We start from the raw sequence: 21047 nt of genomic DNA, 5'->3' as shown, positions 1-21047 counted from the left end.
GTTAACAGTTGGTTGCTTCTTCCGATTTTTTACCATGCACATCATATGGAAAACATAAAAAAAGCAACCAATGTGTAGTACTGTCAACTCAGATCCCATTCTTTAGGGGAAATATAAAGAAAATAGGGGCCCTCACCAATATATAATGGACACCCAATATGTGTTCGGGTACCTCACTTACAATTTAAAAACATTGGTAAAGTGTATAACGGTTTCTTTTTCCTATGAAGTAAGGCAGGGTTGGGGAACCTTTGGCCCGCCAGCTGTTGTCGAACTGCACATCCCAGCATGCCCTGCTACAGCTTTGCTATTTGTCCATACTAAAACTGTTTCAGGGCATGCTGGGATGTGTAGTTCGATAAAAGCTGGAGGGCGGCTAAAGGTTCCCTATCTATGTAGCAAGGGATTCCAAAAAAATCTGTTGAGATGCCCTATAGCATTTGGACTACACATCGCCTGTTCAGATCTTTAGCACATGTAGTCAAGATCTAGATAGCTATGTGTGTATGGGCGGTGTTAGGTGCTGAGCGATCTATGCTAACAAGATCGATCAGCAGCACAAGTTGTCCCGTGTATACAGGGCTTCAATCAAAATTGCCTTGCCTGCACTGTCTATTCCGAGAAGCGATAGCGAGACCACTCAACGCTATCGCCTGCAGCAGTGGCATAAGTTTGTCCCAGTTGCCCGGAGGCAAGATGAATATTGGTGCCCCCACACACACACACACACACATACACACACACAACGTTATTCAAAATATATATAGTCTGTTATGAAATATATATTATATACTGTATGTATATTCAGAAAGAGAGGGAAACACACATATATTTCAGAACTCAGCCACAGAAGCGATATTGATGGCTTTCAATTAATGGATTTAAACTGGCAGTGGTGGGAAGGTGCCCCCTTGAGAGCAGGAGACCGGCAGCAGATGACTCCATTGCCTCCCAGAGTTCTGCCTCTGGCCTGCAGTGTAAACACGTGAGATTTTTAATAACCTTCTAGGTGATTTGGACTAGTCAAAATTGCCTGGCCATATCGCACGGTTTTAAGGTGGCCATACATCAGAAAGATATTGTACCCAATCATACAATCTCAATTGATTGTAAGATGGATTGTATGCAGATTGTGTGCACATCTTGTGTACACAATCATACAATTAATCAGCAGATGGATTGTATGACTGATTGTGCACACAATCTGCATACAATCCATGATACAATCATGCAGCAAATGGATTGTATGACTGATTATATGATGGATTGTGAGTAGATTGTGTGTCCAAAAACCACCAAGGCCTGCTGGGGATTTCAAGGGAAATTTTACACAATCATGAGCGCAATCTATCTTAAGATCGATCTTTCTGATGTATGGCCAGCTTTAGGCTCATCCAAGAGGCATACAGATAGTGGTAGATGCTCAAATTAGTTCAGTAATACCATTCAGGTGCATGCAAGGGAGGGGTTAATATTGAGAATATTGGCGTTTCAATAATTGACATTGTAAACATGTTCACATTCTGTAAACACCATTATATGTCGACATTTACATGTTGACACTGTAAATAACAAAATTTGGACTACATCCCTCTACCATGACTCATCATTTGATGTATGGGTAACTGCTTCACAGCTTAAACCTGCTTATTTATTATTATATTGTGTCTCTTGATGCATCTTTGGAGGCAAGATGCAATAAGTGTATATTAAGTATGTGCCCTATGAATAATACTGTATTTGTAAATGGAGGAAAGTTTAATAGCCCACAGTGTGTGTGTATACACGTGTCTTCAACAGACAATGAAGCAGATGTATTAAGCCTGGCAAAGAGATAAACTGGATATAAAATTAAGGAGATAATGCACCAGCCAATCAGCTGTGTTTGAAATATGACAGTTGGGAGTTGATTGGCTGGTGCGTTATCTTCTTCCATTTTATCTCCACTTTATCTCTTGTTTCTCTCTTCACCAGGCTTAATACATCTGCCCCCTTGTTAGCTAATGACAGTGTACCTGTCAGAGAGTTCAACTAAGAAAGTTGGCCAACAGGTTTTTCAGACAACTTGTTTGGTTTACACACAAAGACCAGCTTTTCTTGGGAAAGGAGGGAAATGTTTGGCCTGAACAGGCCAAATACTTGTGCATATTAGCAGGGGCGCTTTAAGAGAGGATTGCCCTCTACCTCTGCATATGAAACACAAATGCATTTCCTGTTTAAACTCCAACCCCAACCCCAAGATATCTCATTATGGTATGCAAATAGTCCAAAATACAGAAAAAGATGAAATCCTACTGATCCCAAGCATTTTGGAGATGGGAGACTGTATATAAAATATCATTCAGTAACACCTCACCTGTATAGTCTTATATTTGCCACAAGAGGGAGCCTCATTCACTTTCAGTTTATCATCTCTGTAGTATTCTCACCACACTGCATGCTAGATGGTGTTTGGTATAAGACCTGCTTCGCGGGCTATGAACTGAAATAAGAAATTAATTTGGCAAACTTGTATTTTCTTTTGCATGTTTTATACAAATTTAAATTAAAAACCAAGAATAAGTATAATCTGTTTTATTGAAATTTTAATGAAATAACAAAGGTAACAAACTGAAGTGATTTTGCTTAGAGAAAATATATGCATTGCCAACATATCTCGACAAAGCGAGACAGACAGTTTCAAATAATGGGTGACATATTGGCTGCTACAAATAGAGTCCTTGCGGGTCTGTAAACTGATTCAACATAATACAATCAAAATGAGGTGAGAAAATCAGATGAGGGTAGGAAGAGAAAAGGAAGGTAAGGAGGGAGAAGAAGGATGGGAGCTTCACCTTTCCCGAGGTTGGGGAGACAGATAGGGGCAATTGAAAGTTAAAATAGTCTGGGACCGTACTAAGCTAGGCTGCTTAAGCAATAGAGTCTTTGTATTCCGGAGAGGTCTTCTATTCTAGCCATGGTAGCCATGCTGCTGCGAAGTCTGAATGTCAACTGCTGATAGTAATACTTCCTCCATGTTCATGAAATAGTCGATTTTGGCAAACCAGGATTTACATGTGGGAGGGGTTGTGGATTTCCACAGGACTGGTATTGTACCTATATTTCTAAGCAATGGAGATTTATATGAGGAGAGCAAGATGGAGGAGAGGTTTAGCAACCGAAAGGCGGGGGGTGGTGGGGAGGGGGGTATGGAGTATGTCTTGTGAAGTCTTAATAACGTCACTCCAGAAGGGCGCAGTGACTGTGCAATCCCACCATATGTGTAGGAGAGTTCCAGTGGCTTTCTTGCATCTCCAGCAATTTGACGAGATGTTAGGGTTCATGATGTGTAAGATAGATGGATATCTGTACCAGTGCATGATTATTTTGTACTGGGTTTTTCTAGTTTGGATACAGACAGAGCTTCTGTGGGCCTTTAAGAAAATAGATTCCCATTCTTTGTCAGGGATAGTTAAACCTAGGTCTCGTTCCCAACATCGGGTGATTGTTGAAGATATGTCAGTGTTGGAGTTTTGGAGAAGTTTGTATAGCACTGAGATTGTATGGGTGGGGTCTCTTGTGGCTACGCAAAGTCTCTCCAATGAGGACATTTCACAGGATGCTAATGGAAGTCTAGCGCTTGTTTGCAAAAAATATCTGACTTGAAGGAACTTTGTTTCCGGTACTTTACTAACTGCTTTGTGCGGGCAGAGCCGCCTGATCCACAGAGGGGAACGCGTGCGCCTCCCTGGAGATGTTGTGCAGTTTACAATACGTCCAGTCAGAGTACAGCCCAATCTATGGTCTGGGCAGTGCCCGGGTTTTATGCTGTGTGGGAAGAAAAGATGATTGGCTGCTGACAGCAATACATACTTGAAAGGAACAACTGAAGTTTTGAAGACAAGAAGGAAGCATTATTATGCAAGTGATGCCATTCCTATAACTAGTTATAACTGCTCAAGAGACGCTGATCAGTGGGGGAGAAAGTGAAGCTGTTGAATGCACAGGATTGTGATCTTATCAGCAATTGGTCAATTTGGGGTAAGGCTATATTCACCTTATCACATTGTTACCTATGAGCGCTACCGTTTGAATTCACCATTTTCTATCCATTTGAAGGAACTTCCAAAAGTCCCTGTAAGAGGTCTCCCATTTACTTTGTATGTCAGAGAACGATCGTACTCCTGAAGGGGTAGTCAGCTGCCCTACTCTAAAAAGTCCCTCTAGTGCCCATTGAGAAAAATCTGGAATATTCATGCCAGGTTGGAAATCTGAGTTGTATAGAAAGGAGGTCAGTGGGCCAAATTTGCGGATATATGGGGTCCTCGGCGTAAAAGTTTCCATGAAGCAAGGTTGAGGGGGATAGTCGGGTGTGTGGGAGGCAATTTAAGGAGGTCGGGGAGCCAGGGAAATATCTTGGGGTATTGTTGTACGCATACGCCTTCAAGTTTCACCCACTGCTTGTTGCTCCAACTCCTAATCCAATCTACTACTCTGTTTAAGTGTACAGCGTAATAATAGTTTTTAATATCTGCCAATTGGAACCCACCCCGATGGATAGTCCTAGTGAGGATGTCTCTTTTAATTCTTGGTCTTTTACAGAGCCAAATAAATTGCTGGGTTACAGTTTGTATAGTTCTGAACCATACATCTGGAACGGAGCTTGGTAAGGTCTGAAGTATATAGAGCCGCTTTGGTAGGGAGTTCATTTTAGTGACATTAATTCTCCCCAGCCAAGATAGTTGTTTGTTGTGCCATCTGCTGTAGTCTGCACATAGAGATTTGATAAGGGGCTGGTAATTCAAAGAATACAAGCGGATTAGATCACTGGGTAAATTGATTCCTAAATATGTAATGTGCGAGCATTGCCATGTAAATGGGAAACAACTTTTTAACAGGGGGACGGGTGTGGAAGGTACAGATATGTTAAGAATGCTGGATTTGGACATATTAACTTTAAAGTTCAAAAGGGTGCTAAAACAATCAAGTTCTTGTAGAAAATGGGGGAGCGAAGCTTCAGGATGTGTTAATATTGCTGATAGGTCATCGGCAAATAATGCCAGCTTGTACTCTGTCTCCCCTACTCGTAAGCCTGAGCCTGTTTATTGGTCCTGATAGCTCTGGCCAAAGCTTCCATACAGAGGACAAAAATTAGTGGGGAGAAGAGACCACCCTGTCTTGTACCGTTTCCGATGGGAAAGGGCTCAGAAAGGAAGCCATTAGTCCTAACTCTGGCTGTAGGCAAATCGTATACGGCCAAGATCCTATGGAGCGCTCGGGAGCCCAGTCCAATATGCTCTAGCACAGACCTCCATAAAACCCCAACTAACTCTGTCAAATGCCTTCTCCACGGAAATCAGAATGGTGGGAATCCGATGTTGAGAGGCCAGATGGATCAAACTCAGGACTTTGGTGGTGGTGTCCTTTGCCTCGTGACCTGGGACAAATCCCACTTGAACGCTATGGATCAGTGCAGAGTAATTTGTTCGCCATCAATTTTGCAAACAGTTTAATGTCAACATTTAAGAGAGAAATGGGTCTGTAGCTAGAGCACACAGAAATGAAAACTGGTGCACAAGAAGAATATGGGTGTCAGCATTTATCAGGAGATGAACTGGCCGATATCAGCCTCAACTGTCCTTGCAGCTCATATATGGGTAGTTATGCTGCCATGTGGGAGGTTCAATGGTTGTGGCTAGTTCCTCTTTGCTGAATGTAGTTTGGACCACGTGACCAACAAAACATGTGGCAACAACAAGGACAGTGGAACAACAATTTCTATATCCACACAACCATCTATTATGTCTAGCAATGGGCAGCGAGCCAGTAGGACCGAAATTGCGGCGAGCAAAGCGAGCCCGCAAGGGCCTAGTTAATGCTCCCCCTGCCCTGCCAGGTGATACCGTATATCCTGTTAGCCAGAAACATTTACTGTAGAGAATATAGGGGTAGATTTATTACCCGGCGATTAGGGGAATATGCGCTATCCCCGTGCGTTATGGCAGGGGACCTATGATCTATGACCTGTGCGGGTGTCTAGCCTGCAGTGGTGTGGGGCAGGAGGCATAGCGCAGGGACGATATTTTGTACTGCGCGCCTGCCTCCTACCTAATGTATGAACGGTCAGCATCACGGACCGTTCCGCCCCTGCAGCTATCGACTTCGACAGCTGCAGGCGGCGATGCCCACAGCAGGGACAGCGCTGTTCCTGCTGCTGGCTCTGAGCTGCGCTGGAGATCTCGCTTGAGTAGCGAGATCCCGTGCATGCGCAGTGAGCCGGCCGGGGAAAGGAGACAGCACATCAGTATTAACTGATGCGTTATCTCCAGGAGGGGACATCGCCGGAGGGGGGAGTTAGTGCTCCCCCACTTTGGCGGACAAGATGTTAATACATCTTGTCGGTCTCCCCTCCTGCTTCACCTCGCTAATGAGGAGAAGCAGGAAGCATTATAGAGGCGCGTTTAGCGCCGCTACAATAAATCTACCCCATAGATCCAACCAATGTTCTATGACCTACCCTTGCCAACCCCTGCTACCTTTTTGTGCCTCCATAATACCATGGCACCTACATGTGCATCTTAATACTAAAAATAAGTCCCTATATAGTGGACAGATTCTTCTCCTATACAAAATTTGTGTATAGTGTTTATTGGGATGTTCTTGTATAACATGGCTTGTTTCCTTCATCCACTATTCTCACAGCTGTGGTTTAACTTAAGGAGCCCATACACGCTCCGTTCTGGGCGTCCGTTCTGTACTTTTAAAGTACACATCGTATCGCATTGCATGCCTTGTGCATGCAATGCAATGTGATACGATGTAAAGCTAGTACAAAAAGTATGTACAGCACATACTTTTTGTACTGTACTATGAGATGCGCGGGAGCGCGCATCTCATAGTACAGAACGGAGGGAGCACAGAACGGAGAGTGTATGGCAGGGGTGTCCAAACATTTTGCGACGAGGGCCAGATTTGGTGAAGTGTAAATGTGTGGAGGGCCGGCCATTCAGCCTGACATTCTTTGAATCATTAATCACATCAGAATGGTCCCCCACTCTGCCCCCATTCACTCTATGTCCCCCACACTGCCCCCATTCACTGTATGTCCCCCAGCCTGCCCCTCCTTCTTTTAATGTCCATCAGTGCATCCATTCATTGCATGTCCCCAAGCCTGACCCTCCTTCACTGTATGACCCCCATTCACTATGTACCCGACTCTGCCCCCATTCACTGTATGTCCCCCAGCCTGCCCCTGCTCCCCCTTCTCTGAATGGCCATCACTGCCTCCGTTCACTGTATGTCCCCAGCCTGACCCTCCTTCACTGTATGTCCCCCACTCTGCCCCCTCCCTTCTCTGTTTGTTTCCCAGCCCGTTGTGTGAGCCAGAGGAAGGAGGGGCAAAGCCGGCACTGCAAGGACAGGAGATGCTTGGGCTCCCACTGCTGCCCTCCTCCGCTCTGCATATTATGGGAGCAAGCTTCCCCCTTGCTGCCCCCCTCCCCAAACACTGCTGTCACTGTGATTGGAGAGTAGGGGGATATACAATTGCAGCAGCAGGGGTAGGACGCCAAACACATCTGACTGGCGGCCGGCACCTCCTCACTGCAGCAGGCAGCAAGGTAAAGGCGCGCTCGCCGGGGCCCCACCTTTAGTGTCCTGTGCTGTGCTTCCGACATCTGATGCTCTGCCCGCTTCCAGCTGGAGGCTGCGCGCCTCTTGAAAAGACAGCACGGGCCGCATTTGGCCCCCGGGCCTGACTTTGGACATGCCTGGTGTACTGAAATCGACAGGCCTTAGGTGGATACATGAATAGGGCATACCCCCCAACCAATGTTCCCTCTAATTTTACGAAGGCTGTGTGCTGCAAAAGATTTTGGCTGTGCAACTTTGGAAGGAAATTTTAATTTTTGTGCGTCACTTCTTTATAACTGGAAAATGACGTTCAGCATTTGTGTTAACTTTACTTCAAAATGATATTAAACATTTAAACATTCAAAACACAGCACACAATGTAGTTAATGGGTGAAACACACATTAATTGAGTCCACAACTGCAAAAAGGGACCACTGCTGCTTTGTGCGCTCTGTTGTAATGTCTGTGCGCACGCTCGTCGAGTTGTGTGCGCGCGCACGTGCGCACAGCTTAGAGGGAACACTGCCCCCAACCTTTCAAGGTCAGAAACAGGTACAAATTCAGAAAGGGACATGGCCACAGGTAAACAGGGCGTGGCCATGGCACCTTTCAGAATTTGGGGGGGGGGGGGGGGGTTTCTGCATGGGGGGATAGAGGTGGCAGGACTGATGGGCTTATGAGTACCAGCCTAAGAATTACCCTGTCCCCCCGCTGAGCATGCACAACACAACCCCTGCCTGACCCTGTATCTAACAGTTGCTGCTTGCCTCCTCCGTCAGGCACTCAGGACTCCCGATAATATGCACTGCCTGCACAGCTACAGCGGTTCCAGACTTCTCAGTTCATGTTGCCCGCCCCGCGACTACTGAAATCAGCCAATCGTAGCATAGCATGGCAGACGTCACAAAGCCTATGGTGGCTGGCAGGGACAAAAAAGAACAAAAGGCAGAGGTCCAGCTGTGCATAGTGTCATCCGCAGCGCATAAGCTGTGAAGGCTAAAAACTGGTACAATCGGTCCATTGGATTTTAGCCGGTACAGACCGTTAAAAAAACAGTACTGTACCGGCTTAATCGGTACAGTTGGAGGGTCTGATAGGGTCGACATGGCTTTAGCTCGTCAGGGTTGATAAAACAAAACTGGGTAATAATAGAGGTAGGAAGGCCCTGCTTACAATCTGTATGTCTGTATAATGGTAACCATGGCTGTGGTGTAGTCTGTCCATTTGGGGTTTATTTCTGCTCATTTGTCTGAATAATATAGTATTGTTTATGAACAGATGTAATGGCGGCTTAGTCAGCTGCTATACAATTTCTCATCAAACCATTTTTTGTTCTTGGTATGTTTTTCTTTTAGTACAACTGCAAATTTCTAGTAAATGCTTGTTGTGTTTCACTGTTCCAGTCTGCTAAGATTTTGTTTTTGTCCTCTGTCCAGACAAGATGCTGACAGTCACATGGCCTGCTATGCATCCAGTCCAGATGCCAATTCCCAATACAGAGAGGTGAATGGGCGGGGAACCCCCGCTAGGTGGGAGGAGCAGCAGAAACTCTTGGCTCTTGAGCAGACATGTGGAGTGTTCCGAGTTGATTTGGGTCAGATGCGTTCACTTCGTCTCTTCTTCAGGTACGGAGGAAGCTTGTTGTTTTGAGCAAAATAGATTGTTAATATTAACAGTAAATGGGTTTTAACTACTAGTGGGAAAACCCATGTCGACTTTTCAGACATATTAAGAGACTTGGGAGAAGCAACATCATTTACCTGCTTCTGTAAAGTGTGTTTTCAACTATTAAATTAAAGCAGTCCAGCAATCTGGGGCTGATGCAGAGTAAGTACTGCACTGGCTTGCATAGCATGTCTCACATAAAATAGGCCTGTTTCCTGCCCATAAAAACAGACCTGTGTGATTCTGCCTCGTATCCCCAGGTCGGAGAACAGGAAAGGCATATTAACATAGGCCGAGTTCAGTATGGGAGTAATCACGCTTTTTACAACCTATACTGAGCAGAACACCGATGCATATACACTATACACATGAGAAAGCCGTGTTCCATGTGTGCGGTTAAGGCAGGTGCAAATAGACATGTTGACAATGACCGCTTGTGATTGGCTGATTTGCCCAGTGGCGAATGCATATTTCACTCACAAAATAAATGGTTAAAAAGGTGGGAGCAACTCCTAAGCCTAAGTGCTACACTATGCTACAATAATGGGAAAGACATCCTGTCACTGACAGTGGTCACTGGTACATTCCAGTGCTTAGTGACCATACATATATGCATTAATGTGCTGGCCTGCTGGGATCACACAATAAAGACATTTTTTTATATTCTCCCACATTCACATAATCACCATTAGGGGGAGCTCTGCTATCACTATATCTAGGTATTTCTCATGCATTTCATCAATTCTCAACAAAAAAAACAAGCGGTCTTGTTCTGGTTTTTAATTTTGGGATATTATTATAAGGTCAAAGAGACTAATCAAAAGATTTTCCACATTTGCTGCCTCTACTTGCAAAATGTAATCTATGTTTTCTTATCAATCAGCTGGCCTTGTATACCATCTAAAGAAAGGAGGTGGCAAATTAACTCAGGTCCCCTTTATTATTTATTTATTTAGGTGCTTGTGTAATATCACGGCGCCCGTTACGTAGTTAGCGTAGCATCCCTGTCAGAATCAGCGTAGTGTTCCCGCGGCCAGCGTAGTCAACGTATATCTGTCATATTCTGTGTAGTGTTCCCGCGGCCAGCATAGTCTGCGTCCCTGTCAGATTCGGCGTAGTGTTCCCACGGCCAGTGTATAGTCAGCGTCCTTGTCAGTTTCGGCATAGTGTTCCCGTGGCCAGCGTATAGTCAGCGTCCCTGTCAGTTTCGGCGTACTGTTCCCGCTGCCAGCGTAGTCAGTCAGCGTTATGCAGATACCGTAGTCAGTCAGAGGTGAAGGTGAAGTGACTGCGTAATGGCTGCAGAACCTGTCACGATGTTTAACCTGCCGCAGACAGAGGAGGAGACAGTGGCTTTTTTTCAGCAGCACCATTTGCTGCCACTGACACAAACCTGTGTTAATGGACACCCAATGCGCTTGAGTATGAAGGAGTGCATTTGGCGCTGCCGTATTAAAAGCGTAAGAAGGTGAGCCTCCGTGCGGCACATTGGTTCCCAGGGTGTCATATACCATTTGTTACCCTCATCCGTTTTATTTATTCCTGGGCGGAGGAGCTCACAAGCATATTGTTTAGGGGCAACAACTAAAGTTGTAGAATAAAACCACTGTGCTGTACAATAACCTTATGCGGGAGTTCTGCACCGTGGACTTAATGCCGCAGCCCGAACGCCGGATTGGCGGTCCGGGAAAAATAGTTAAGGTGGATGAGAGTCTGTTTGTACCGAGGAAAAGTCATGTTGGATGCGTGCTGCCTCAACAGTGGCTGTTTGGAGGCATTTCCAGAGACACCGGTGACTGTTTCATAACGCCTGTGGAAAGACGTGACGCCAGCACCCTGATGTCCGCCATCAACAAATATATAGGACCGGGGAAAACCATATATGTGGATTGCTGGTGTGCATATAACACCGAACAGCTGGAGCAGGCAGGCTACCACCATGCACGGGTGAACCACCACTATAATTTTTTGATCCGGACACTGGGGTTCATACCCAAAACATTGAACGCCTTTGGGGATCGTGTAAGTGGCGTAACAAAAGGCAATGGGGCACTGCACGCCAGAATCTGGACTCCTATCTCCAGGAATTCATTTGGCGAAAAGCTGTCGGCGTATTCTTTATGCCCTTACTCTGCTCCCAAAGGCTGACGAAGCAGACGACACAGATGCAGACACAACTGTGTCAACTTCAGCTGCAGTTTCTGTGAATGCAGAATCAGAAGAATAACAGTTTAATTATGTTCTTTGGTCTTGATAATTTGATATTATTGTACTTTAAGTTGCTTTTTTCTTCTTTATTATTAACTAAAATCCAGTTATAAGTTATCACATGTCATCGTTACTGTCTCAGATGTATCATATGGCAGTTGTGAATGTGTTCCTGAAACACCCCCACTATCCACGCCAGCCCGGAGCATGGCGAGCGCACGCGTTACGCGTCCTCCTGACCTGTTCATACCCCCACTATCCACGTCGGCGTGGAGTTGACTTTATAAAGTGTGGCGAACCACCGAGCCCGAAGCGTGGCACGCGGAATACATGTAAAGTGATTTGCAGCCCCTCGCGAGGCTCGTTGCGCTCCCCACGCTTCTGGCTTGCCACACTTTATAAAATCAACTCCACGCCAACATGGATAGTGGGGGTATAAACAGGTCGAGAGGACGTGGAACGCGTGCCCTCACAGAGTTCGCTGGGCTGGCGTGGATAGTGGGGTTTTGAAATGGAGGCATTTGCCAAATTAATCCCAAATTGATGGACAATAAGTGGAACGCGGTATCCACGAAACTTGGTATAAATTCGCACGCCGATCCTTTCTCAGTACTAAAGTACACGAAACTTAGTATTAATTTGCATGCCGCAGGCAGGGAGATTGAAGCCTCCCTGCCTGCGCCGGAGGCTGTGTGGGGGGGTAGGAGGACTCCCGGGGTCACAGGCAGCACAAGCTGCCCCCTGGGGAGAGCTGGCAGGGGCACTACGCTAGGCAGCCATTGGCAGGCGCGCTACGCTGACTACGCTAGGTAGCCGTTGGGCTACGCTGACAATGTAGCTTATCCTACGCTGAAAACGTAGTGTAGTCGGGCGCTGTGTTATTATACAAGTACCTTTATTTATTAACAGTTTCTTATATAGCGCATATTCTGCAGCACTTTACAGAGAATTGTTGACCATTCACATCTGTTTCTACCCCAGTGGAGCTTACAATCTATATTCCGTACCACATGTACATGCACACACAGACATTCTAGGGTTAATTTTGTTGGGAGCCAATTGACCTACCAGTATATTTTTGGTTTGTAGGAGGAAACCGGAAAACCCAGAGTAAACCCACCAAACACGGGGATAATATACAAACTCTGCACAGTTAGAGCCATGGTGGGAATCAAACCCATGACCTCAGCACTGTCAGGCAGTAATACTAGCCATTACACAGTCCATGCTTCCCTTTACCTACAGGCATCCATCTAAGTTGAATTTTTTAATTTAGACTTTCATTTATTTGTTAAATACAGTATCTAATTATGCTTCTGTTCCTCTCGATACTAGAAATGGTAAAAAACCTAAACTGTGTCTTTTCAGTGATGAAGCTGGTACCAGTGGACAATTGGTGGTAGCCAGCAGGGAAAGTCAGTACAAAGTGTTCCATTTCCATCATGGAGGTCTGGGAAAATTATCAGAAGTGTTCCAGCAGTGGAAATACTGCCGGGAGACGCAACTCAAGGAGCAGGTGAGCAGGGCAGAGGCCCAAACACAGGGAAAAGGCAAGAGTGGATTTGGGGAAGGAAGATTGCATACCAGTAATACTGACAAATAGAAATACATGGTGGGACATTCTTTAAAAGAGTGGTACGAAAAAAGTAGTGCAACAAAAGTAATTATTAGGCGGGTTATGCCCTAGATTTATAGCATGTGTAGTTATTTTTTCTGAAATGCCCCCACACTAGGAGAATACATATTTCCTTCTGAAGAGCTAGCCAATGTTACGAATAAAAGCACCAGTGCCTAACGCTGTGAGTGCCCATGTTACTGTGAGAGATCCTCAAAAGATCCATTAAAAATGCCAGCGCCGCTCACAGCGACTGTTCTTTTTTTTTGGGTGTAATATTTAACTAACTGACTTGGCCGTATTTGATTTATTTATACTAAAAGAACAGTCGCTGTGAGCGATGCCGGCATTTTTAGCAGATATTTTGTGGATAGCTCACAGCGACATTGGTACTCAAAGGGTTAAGCTGTAGCAGCTACATGCCTGTGGTATGTATATTGATGCAGATCTCACACCAGTGCCGGAATCAGGTTACTGCTCACCCTGCTTCATACAGTAGGTACGGTTCTGAAATAATCAGCACTACTAGTGTAACGGGGCCTACACACTTAGCAATATACGGGCATTTATTTCTAAGCGATCTCACGATATCACTTAGAAATTGCCCCTACATTGCTCCATAGGCCATAGCGATTGCTATCGCCTGGCGATTAATAACCAGCGAGCTGGTTATTAATCGGTCAGGGCTAGTGTTCTCATCAGAGAACACTAGCCCTGACATCGCTCAGCACACTGAAACATCGCTGTGTGCTGAGCGATCAGGCTGAACACTCTGAGGGATCCAGCATCACTCAGAACGCTTCAGCATCGCTACATGTGTAGGCCCCTTTTGTGTGTTAAAAGAAATATATTTGATAAATGCTCCATTGTAAGTTATGTAGTAACACCTAGCAACCTAGTAGACAGGACTGGTCCCAGCTAAGTGCTGATTGATGGTTGCATCTTTGCACTTGGGGGGTTATTCTAGTCCATTCTTTCTGACAAAATCCTTCTTAGATGGACAAAACCATGTGCACTGCGGGTGGGGCAGATGTAACTTGTGCAGAGAGAATTAGATTTGGGTGGGGTTTTTCTTCAAAGTGAGATCTATATTGAAGTGTAAAATCATGCAGTCAGTATTTTCCCTGCACAGAAACAAAATAACTCACCCAAATCTAATTCTCTCTGCACATGTTACATCTGCCCCCCTGCAGTGCACATGGTTTTGCCCATCTAAGAAGGATTTTGTCAGAAAGAATGAACTAGAATAAACCCCTTGGTTATTGATCAAAGCCCAAGTTGTTAAACAGAAGGAATACAGTGAGGAAGATGCATGGAATAGATCAGACCTAACAGGAGGGAAAGGAGCAGGAGTGTACATAAACTTTCTAGATTTTGGAATTGGAGTTAGTCCCTGAGACATGTGTTCATGCTCTTACATTTACAGGCCCCCAGAGAGCTTCAGTCATAGCAGTTGTATCCTGTGCCTGCTGCTCTGGTGGCGAGAGATGGGAATGAATTCCTCTTCTGCAGCCGGCAAGCCCTAGCGGTTGCATGCAGCTTTCCTGGTGGTGACACAGGCCATTTGTAATATACAGTCTCGCTGGATCATATCCAGCTTGTTAGTGCCTGAGGGCAGGACTGGACTTCTGGGCAGATTATCCAAATCTTATGATGGCAAAAGGGAATGGGTTAATCAGCCGTAATTAATTGGAGTTAAAGACCATCTCTTGAGAGATGCAGCTCTCCTTTTCCCCTTTTATTAGGATTAACGTGCATCAATGTAACGTTCAACTAAGTATTGCTAACCAACTGGCAAACTGCAGTGATGCCATGTCCTTTGTATTAGGCATTTGTTGCATACAAATAAACTATACTAAGTTACACTAACATGTGAATACATTAAGACAGACACACAGTACAAGTTCTACAGCGACAATGAGAAACACATAAATAACTAACCATTATTCCGGCTTTTGCTGTCCAGTCTATGGGCAGTATTCAATGAGAAAAATTTGCCGTGTTTTATGGCGAGTTTGTGCTATTTTCGCATTGGAAAGAGCATTTTGCTCTCCAAAAGTGAACCACCCTATTCAATGTGATATTTTCGCCGTCTTTCTAAGTGATTTTCGCCATGTCTCTCCGTGTAGCAATTCTCCATCTTTTCATGGAGAACTGGAATGTGAACTTTTAAACTAAAAGATTTTTTTTTTTTTATTTTGGTGTAAAAAAATCAGGATTTTTTTTCTGTGAAGGGGCATGTTATTTTTATTCATGTGCTTATATGTGCATATGTGCTTTATGTCTTATTAAACTATACACAGGCTTTCAACCTTCTGTTCCATGGGGGGTTTCTGTCCTGAGCTCAACTTGCATTTTAAACCTGGAGCTTCTGATTTAGTTTTCTGATAGAGTTTTTATGCCCAAATTTAACAGGCCAATGGGTTTACTATCAAACAGGGTTACTGAAAGAATTGCCCTTTTACATTTATGCATAGACCGTAAACTCCCTAAAACTCCCTGAACCCTTGAACTGTTCTGTTTATATATTAATCTTGGTTTGACATTACTCACTACGATGGATCTTGAGTTTTCTAGAGGAATTTTCTTATCTACCCTGCAGCAGGTAACAGATGAGAAGACATGTCTCCATTTCTCAATTCAGAGACCCAACTTTCCCTCCACTGAGTCTCATCCTGAGGAGGGCATATATCAGAAGCTGGACGTCACCAGGTGGTTGCAGCATCTCAATGATACCGGACAGGTGGAGGAGGAATATAAACTGCGCAAGGTAAGAAAATAAATGAACATTTTAAAGACTTCCCAAAAAATGTATTGTGCAGTATACTTCCTTCCTACAGAATAAAGAGGACGGATTATGGTGGGTAAAAATGCTGCTTCCTCTGAATGTCTGATATTTCTTAACCCTTTGAGTGACAAAATCTGTGGCAGAGATGTGCAAAATATCTGATGAATAAAACTGTTTGCGCTGCAATTTTCATATGTATTTTGACAAATTCACTTGGCACTGAAAGGGTTAATATTATTGGGCTATTAAAGAAAGTGTATTGTGCTTACTTGTGTGTCGGTGTTACATTACCGGAATGCCACATCAATGTCTCTCAAAGCAGGTATTGTTTCATTAACGCTGCTGTTTTGGCAACTTTTTCCCTTAAAAAAGTTGTAACTGGGATTTTCCAGCATGTTCCACGTGTTTTTTTTCCATAAGTACAACTACACTGAGGTAGCTAGGAATAGTGCAATTAATAGAGGACAGACACCTTGTTTATCTTTGGCCCTTGTCTAATAAAAGCAGTTTACCCTGAAGTTTGTAGTCTCAGGTTTGGCACTCGTATTGGAGGGACTCAATGCTGCAAGTCTGCTCAAATCTTAGTAAACAATTTTCATAGCAGGTTACTTTCTTGCCTTCTCTTATCCAAGCCTTAACATACACTATGCAGTGTGTACAGCTGTTATATGATGCTGTTTATTTTAATTCATGCTAACCCAAATCAGCACCACAGTGGTTTCTGTTGTTGTGGGATGTTGCATCTATAGGAAAAGTGTGTGGGAGGGTCTCTGCTGTCATTGGTCTGTGGACCCCACAGTCAGTCTTTTCAGCCATGTTCTGTACACACGGGACTCAGTCCTAATAATTTCGGCTGAGCCTCGTGTGTATCAAGATGTAGTTAAGCCAACAGAGACGGCTAACTGAATCCTGCCAGCCCCGGGAGCTGCGGACAAATACACAGTGCAGCAAGAATATTCTTGCCTACACTGTCTATTTGGCCGGGCGATAGCGATGCTGCGGGGCTGCGCATTGCTGTCGCCTGCTGTGTAGTCATAATCGCGTGGAAGAATCGCCCCATGTGTATATACCCCTTGAGTCTTGGCAGAACACTGGATGTTTGTTTGTTTAAGTAGGAGGGCCAATGAAGTCTGTAGTTTTAGACATGGCATATTCTCATTGGTAATCATATCTTTGTACTACAGTGGCGTAAGTTCGTTCACTTCACCTGGAGGCAAGATAAAAGTTCCCCCCCCCCTTCATAGAAAAAAGAGAGCGAGAGAGATTAAGATTCATGGAGAAACAGAGAAACAAGAGTGTGAGAGAGAGAGAAAGAAAGAATGTCAGGGAGAGAGATGCTTCATAGACTTACCCTCAAAGGCTGTCGCATCTCCCTCCCAGCTCCCAGCTTTTAGATGACAGCTGCCGCCTGCCTGCTTCAGTGACAGTCACACTCACACACTGGCTGTGTGGAGCGGACTGTCTGCTGCCCTACTCCCGGCTCTTCATCACTGGCTGGCTTGCTCAGACCGACTTTAGCCCCAGCCAGGTGACAGAGAGGAGCAGTGCCACGGCCACTGCGCACTTGGCTACGGGGGAGGGAGCGCCCGAACACAGGGGAGGGGGGTGCCTGCCCGCCCCGCCGACCCGCACTGCTGCATAACATAGCCGCACCGTTATGAGTAAGATTAGTGCGGCAGGCGGCAGCGGCACTAAGCGGAACATCGGAGGCAATGGAGCCAGTGCCCCCCTGTAAGCCTGGCTCCCGGCGGCAGATGACTTCATTGCCTCCGGGAGTTCCGCCACTGCTAAAGGGTAATGCAGCTTTAAGTAGCTAGAACATAAATCCAAAGGTTCCTAGACTGGGAATAAATGTACATTGGAATCATTATTAGTAGACTGAATGATGTGAAAGTAATGACTGAGATGTCAGGAGTTAAATGAGAAGAGTAACCTAGACAAACACTTGGAAGTGTGAATAACAAGTTGCTTGTACAGTATACGCGATGATATAAGTGGTAGTGCTTTGCATGTCTGTGTTGTAATCAGGGCTTAAAGTGGTCATGGTGGGGGAACTCCTTTCTCTATGCCACTAAATTACCCCCCCCCCCCCCCCCATTAGGCTGCAAACTACAATTCTTTTCTGTGAGAATTACTGTGCAGGGCCAATGTAGAAGTTAAAATGTTTCACCTCACCATTAGAGGCAGTGGAACTCGGTTCCACTCCGTTCCCCCTCACTTTAACCCCTGCCTGTAATACTGTCATTCCACTACGCATGTTGCAGAGTGTATTGGGACCTACACACGGGGCGATTTTGGGGCATATTCTAAGTGATCTTAATAGATCGCTTAGAAAATGTCCTGAAATCTCTTTGTGTGTAGGGGCCATAGTGATATAGCAATGCACGGCCTCTCATGCCGCTATAGCCCGTGATTAATATCCAGCATCCTGTATAAATCTACTTGATCACCGGTCAGGTCTAGTGCTCTCCTCAGAGAACGCTGGCCATGACAGATCGCTCAGCACACATAGCTGGAACATCGCTGTGCAACGTTGTGTGCTGAGTGATCTGAGCGATCTAGCATCGGTCAGCACAATCTCCCTGATAGGCCCCTTTAGTCTGTGTCAGAGAACTCATTCCTTCCACTCAGATCAACTGTGACTAGGGGCAATCAAATGTTATTTTATCAGTAAAAAATACATGAACCAATAATAAGTCAGTGATATGGCATGTAGCACGTGTCTTTCCATGGCACAGATAGTTGTAGTGTGGGCAGCAATACGCACTTCCAGAGCTTTACTATATTAATATTTACAGAGGTTCTTTTATTAAAATCAAATTACAAATATTCAAATTAATTCATTGTAAAACATTCTACCATAAGGATCACATGCATATTACAATGTCTGTCCCAATTAGCCTACAATGCAGGGAAAAGGAAATTCTGACATGCTGAAAGTAGTCTAGACATTGTAAGAAAAGAACACATTCACACTACAGGATGATAACATGAGGTTGTATGAACAGATACAGACACATCATTGGAAAAGATTTAGATAGAACAACAGATTTGCCCATTGTCTAATCCTGACATACACATGACACTTGATAGAACATTGTATAGCTAACACATGTTCTCAAGAGCCAAGGCCAAATGGCTGTATAACTGTCTTTGTTATGGAAATTCTGACACATTTTACAATTCTATCCCTAAAAGAAAAGTGTTTTTTAAGCTTTACCCTTCCATTTACCCTCATAATCTGTCCTCTTATGTATATTGGAACAGCAATAGTAATTAGATTACTAGAATAAATTAAATAAAATGTAGGTTTATTGCACCTCCTGATATCTGGGATCCCCCCATACTAAGGTGTAGGCAGGATTGGACCCCGATACCTTGATTCTCACATCCTGTAGATGGAAAGACTGGACATATTTGATTAGTGTATTAAATTAATCAATTGTTTCAAGTACAGACCGTTCTAGTAGCGAAAATCTCCATCAGTATGTCGTGAGAGCTTAGGATGGGTACACACTGTACTATTGTTCGGCATATCGATGAACGATATATCGCAAGTGGATCACTGGGTTTGTACAACCAATATGTCTGAACGACATTGTTTAAAGGTAAATCGGGTCTGCTCTGCAGCACAGCCAATGCCGATTTATGTTGCAGATATATCTGCATACCTGGCTGTGTGTACAGGCAACCCGCCAAGTGCCTATACACAGGAGGCAGGGACTGCTGTCATTGCTGATTGGGCAAAATGAAAGGCCCGTTTAACTGTGATATTTGGCTATCATACTAAGCAACCAATTGGCAAGTTTGTCTAGCTTACATACTCGCCCAGTCTGCCGGCGGTTTGGCAGACAAGTTAGCCAGGTCCCCAGCCTAAAGCCCCATACATAATAGAAGGAAAAGTAAAATATATCAATATCATTAACAATGCCCCCTGATGCCCGTGTGAACAGTTCAGCCAAGGTAGGACCTCGTTAACAAGGGCCCTGCTGCAGCATGGCCGTCACTCCCCTTGTCATTGCTCCCTCCCCGCTTGCATTGGCAAGTGTGTATGCATCCCGCCAATATCGCCAGGTACTTGCAACGGCTAGTTTTTAGTCCTAGCTCTCAATTAATGATGGCTCATTTTTTTGTTTGCTGTTTTGTTGATACATTGAGATAACACAGGACCGGATTCAGATTGACCGCACAGGTGTGAATTCACACGGCAAGCAATCAGTATAGCCTCCACCCCGCTCCAGTGAAAACCTGCCTTACAGATTAATGCAGCTGCACATCTGTTCGCACCAAACAAAAATGTTCAAAAGCCATTGTAACAGGCGCAACATCAAATTACTATTACACTGGCCACAACTCATCTCATCCGCCACATAGCCCAGTCATATCTGGCCTGCTACTGATATCACATACCTGACAGGCTTTGGCACTCCTACTTTTCCCAGACACTCCCATCGTATTTACTGGCACGCCCAGTGTTTTTCCTGCCGCTCCCATAAATTGGTAGGTTTCCACCCCCTCACACCCACTCCCTCTCAATCACCTTGCGAATGGCCAGCGAACAGAACTAGGAGTTCATCGCAGGACGGCCTCGCACATCTGTATTGTGAACCGTACGCATGCGCAGTATATCGATAATCAAACATTGTGCAAATTCACAGCCATGAGATCAGGTCTGAATCAGGCCCATGGTCTCTAAAGGGATAGTAAAGGTGCATACACACTGTACAATTGTTTTGATAAATTTCGTTGAAAGACATTTCCCTGGATGAAAGATGTTGACGAAAGATATTGACGACAGACGAAAGATTTAGCTACAGTTTATAGGCTCTTTTTGAAATATATCCAAATTGAGCTGCATGCACAGTTGACAAACAATCTTGATGAACAACTGGTGGGTATACACAACATCATTCGTAGTTCGTCGCAGTCACACTGAGAGATATTTTGACCAATTTCGTTCAGAATGGCCGAAATGAACAAAATGGGTCAAAAAACAGTACAGTGTGTATGCACCTTAAGTTTAACATTTTTGGTGTTATCTGGGGTTAAAAAAGTATGACGTGTATTACATTCTCAAAATAACATGAATTGAGACTACACTTCATGTACACCAGGCAGCAATTCGGACAGGTACTTTGTTTTCTGGGTACATGAAGCAGC

The 21047-nt window shown here is 44.6% G+C and overlaps 1 protein-coding gene across 3 annotated transcripts in view; it reads left to right on the top strand.

Moving 5' to 3' along the window:
* The window catches only part of TBC1D16 (TBC1 domain family member 16), an 80861-nt gene that overhangs the window by 40863 nt on the left and 18951 nt on the right, over positions 1–21047 (top strand). For 2 of the 3 annotated variants that reach the window (XM_083148127.1, XM_083148128.1), the window contains 3 exons: positions 9048–9236; positions 12853–13000; positions 15702–15869. In XM_083148127.1, the coding sequence (XP_083004253.1) occupies positions 9048–9236; positions 12853–13000; positions 15702–15869 (505 nt within the window). The remainder of the gene's footprint in view (positions 1–9047; positions 9237–12852; positions 13001–15701; positions 15870–21047) is intronic. The other variant, XM_083148129.1, reaches the window with a different exon arrangement.

This window comes from Crinia signifera, chromosome 6 (assembly GCF_055691185.1).
Source record: "Crinia signifera chromosome 6, ASM5569118v1, whole genome shotgun sequence".
NCBI classification, from domain to species: domain Eukaryota; kingdom Metazoa; phylum Chordata; class Amphibia; order Anura; family Myobatrachidae; genus Crinia; species Crinia signifera.
The sequence above is the reverse complement of the archived record's forward strand: the minus strand, read 5'-3'. Positions and strand labels throughout refer to the sequence as shown.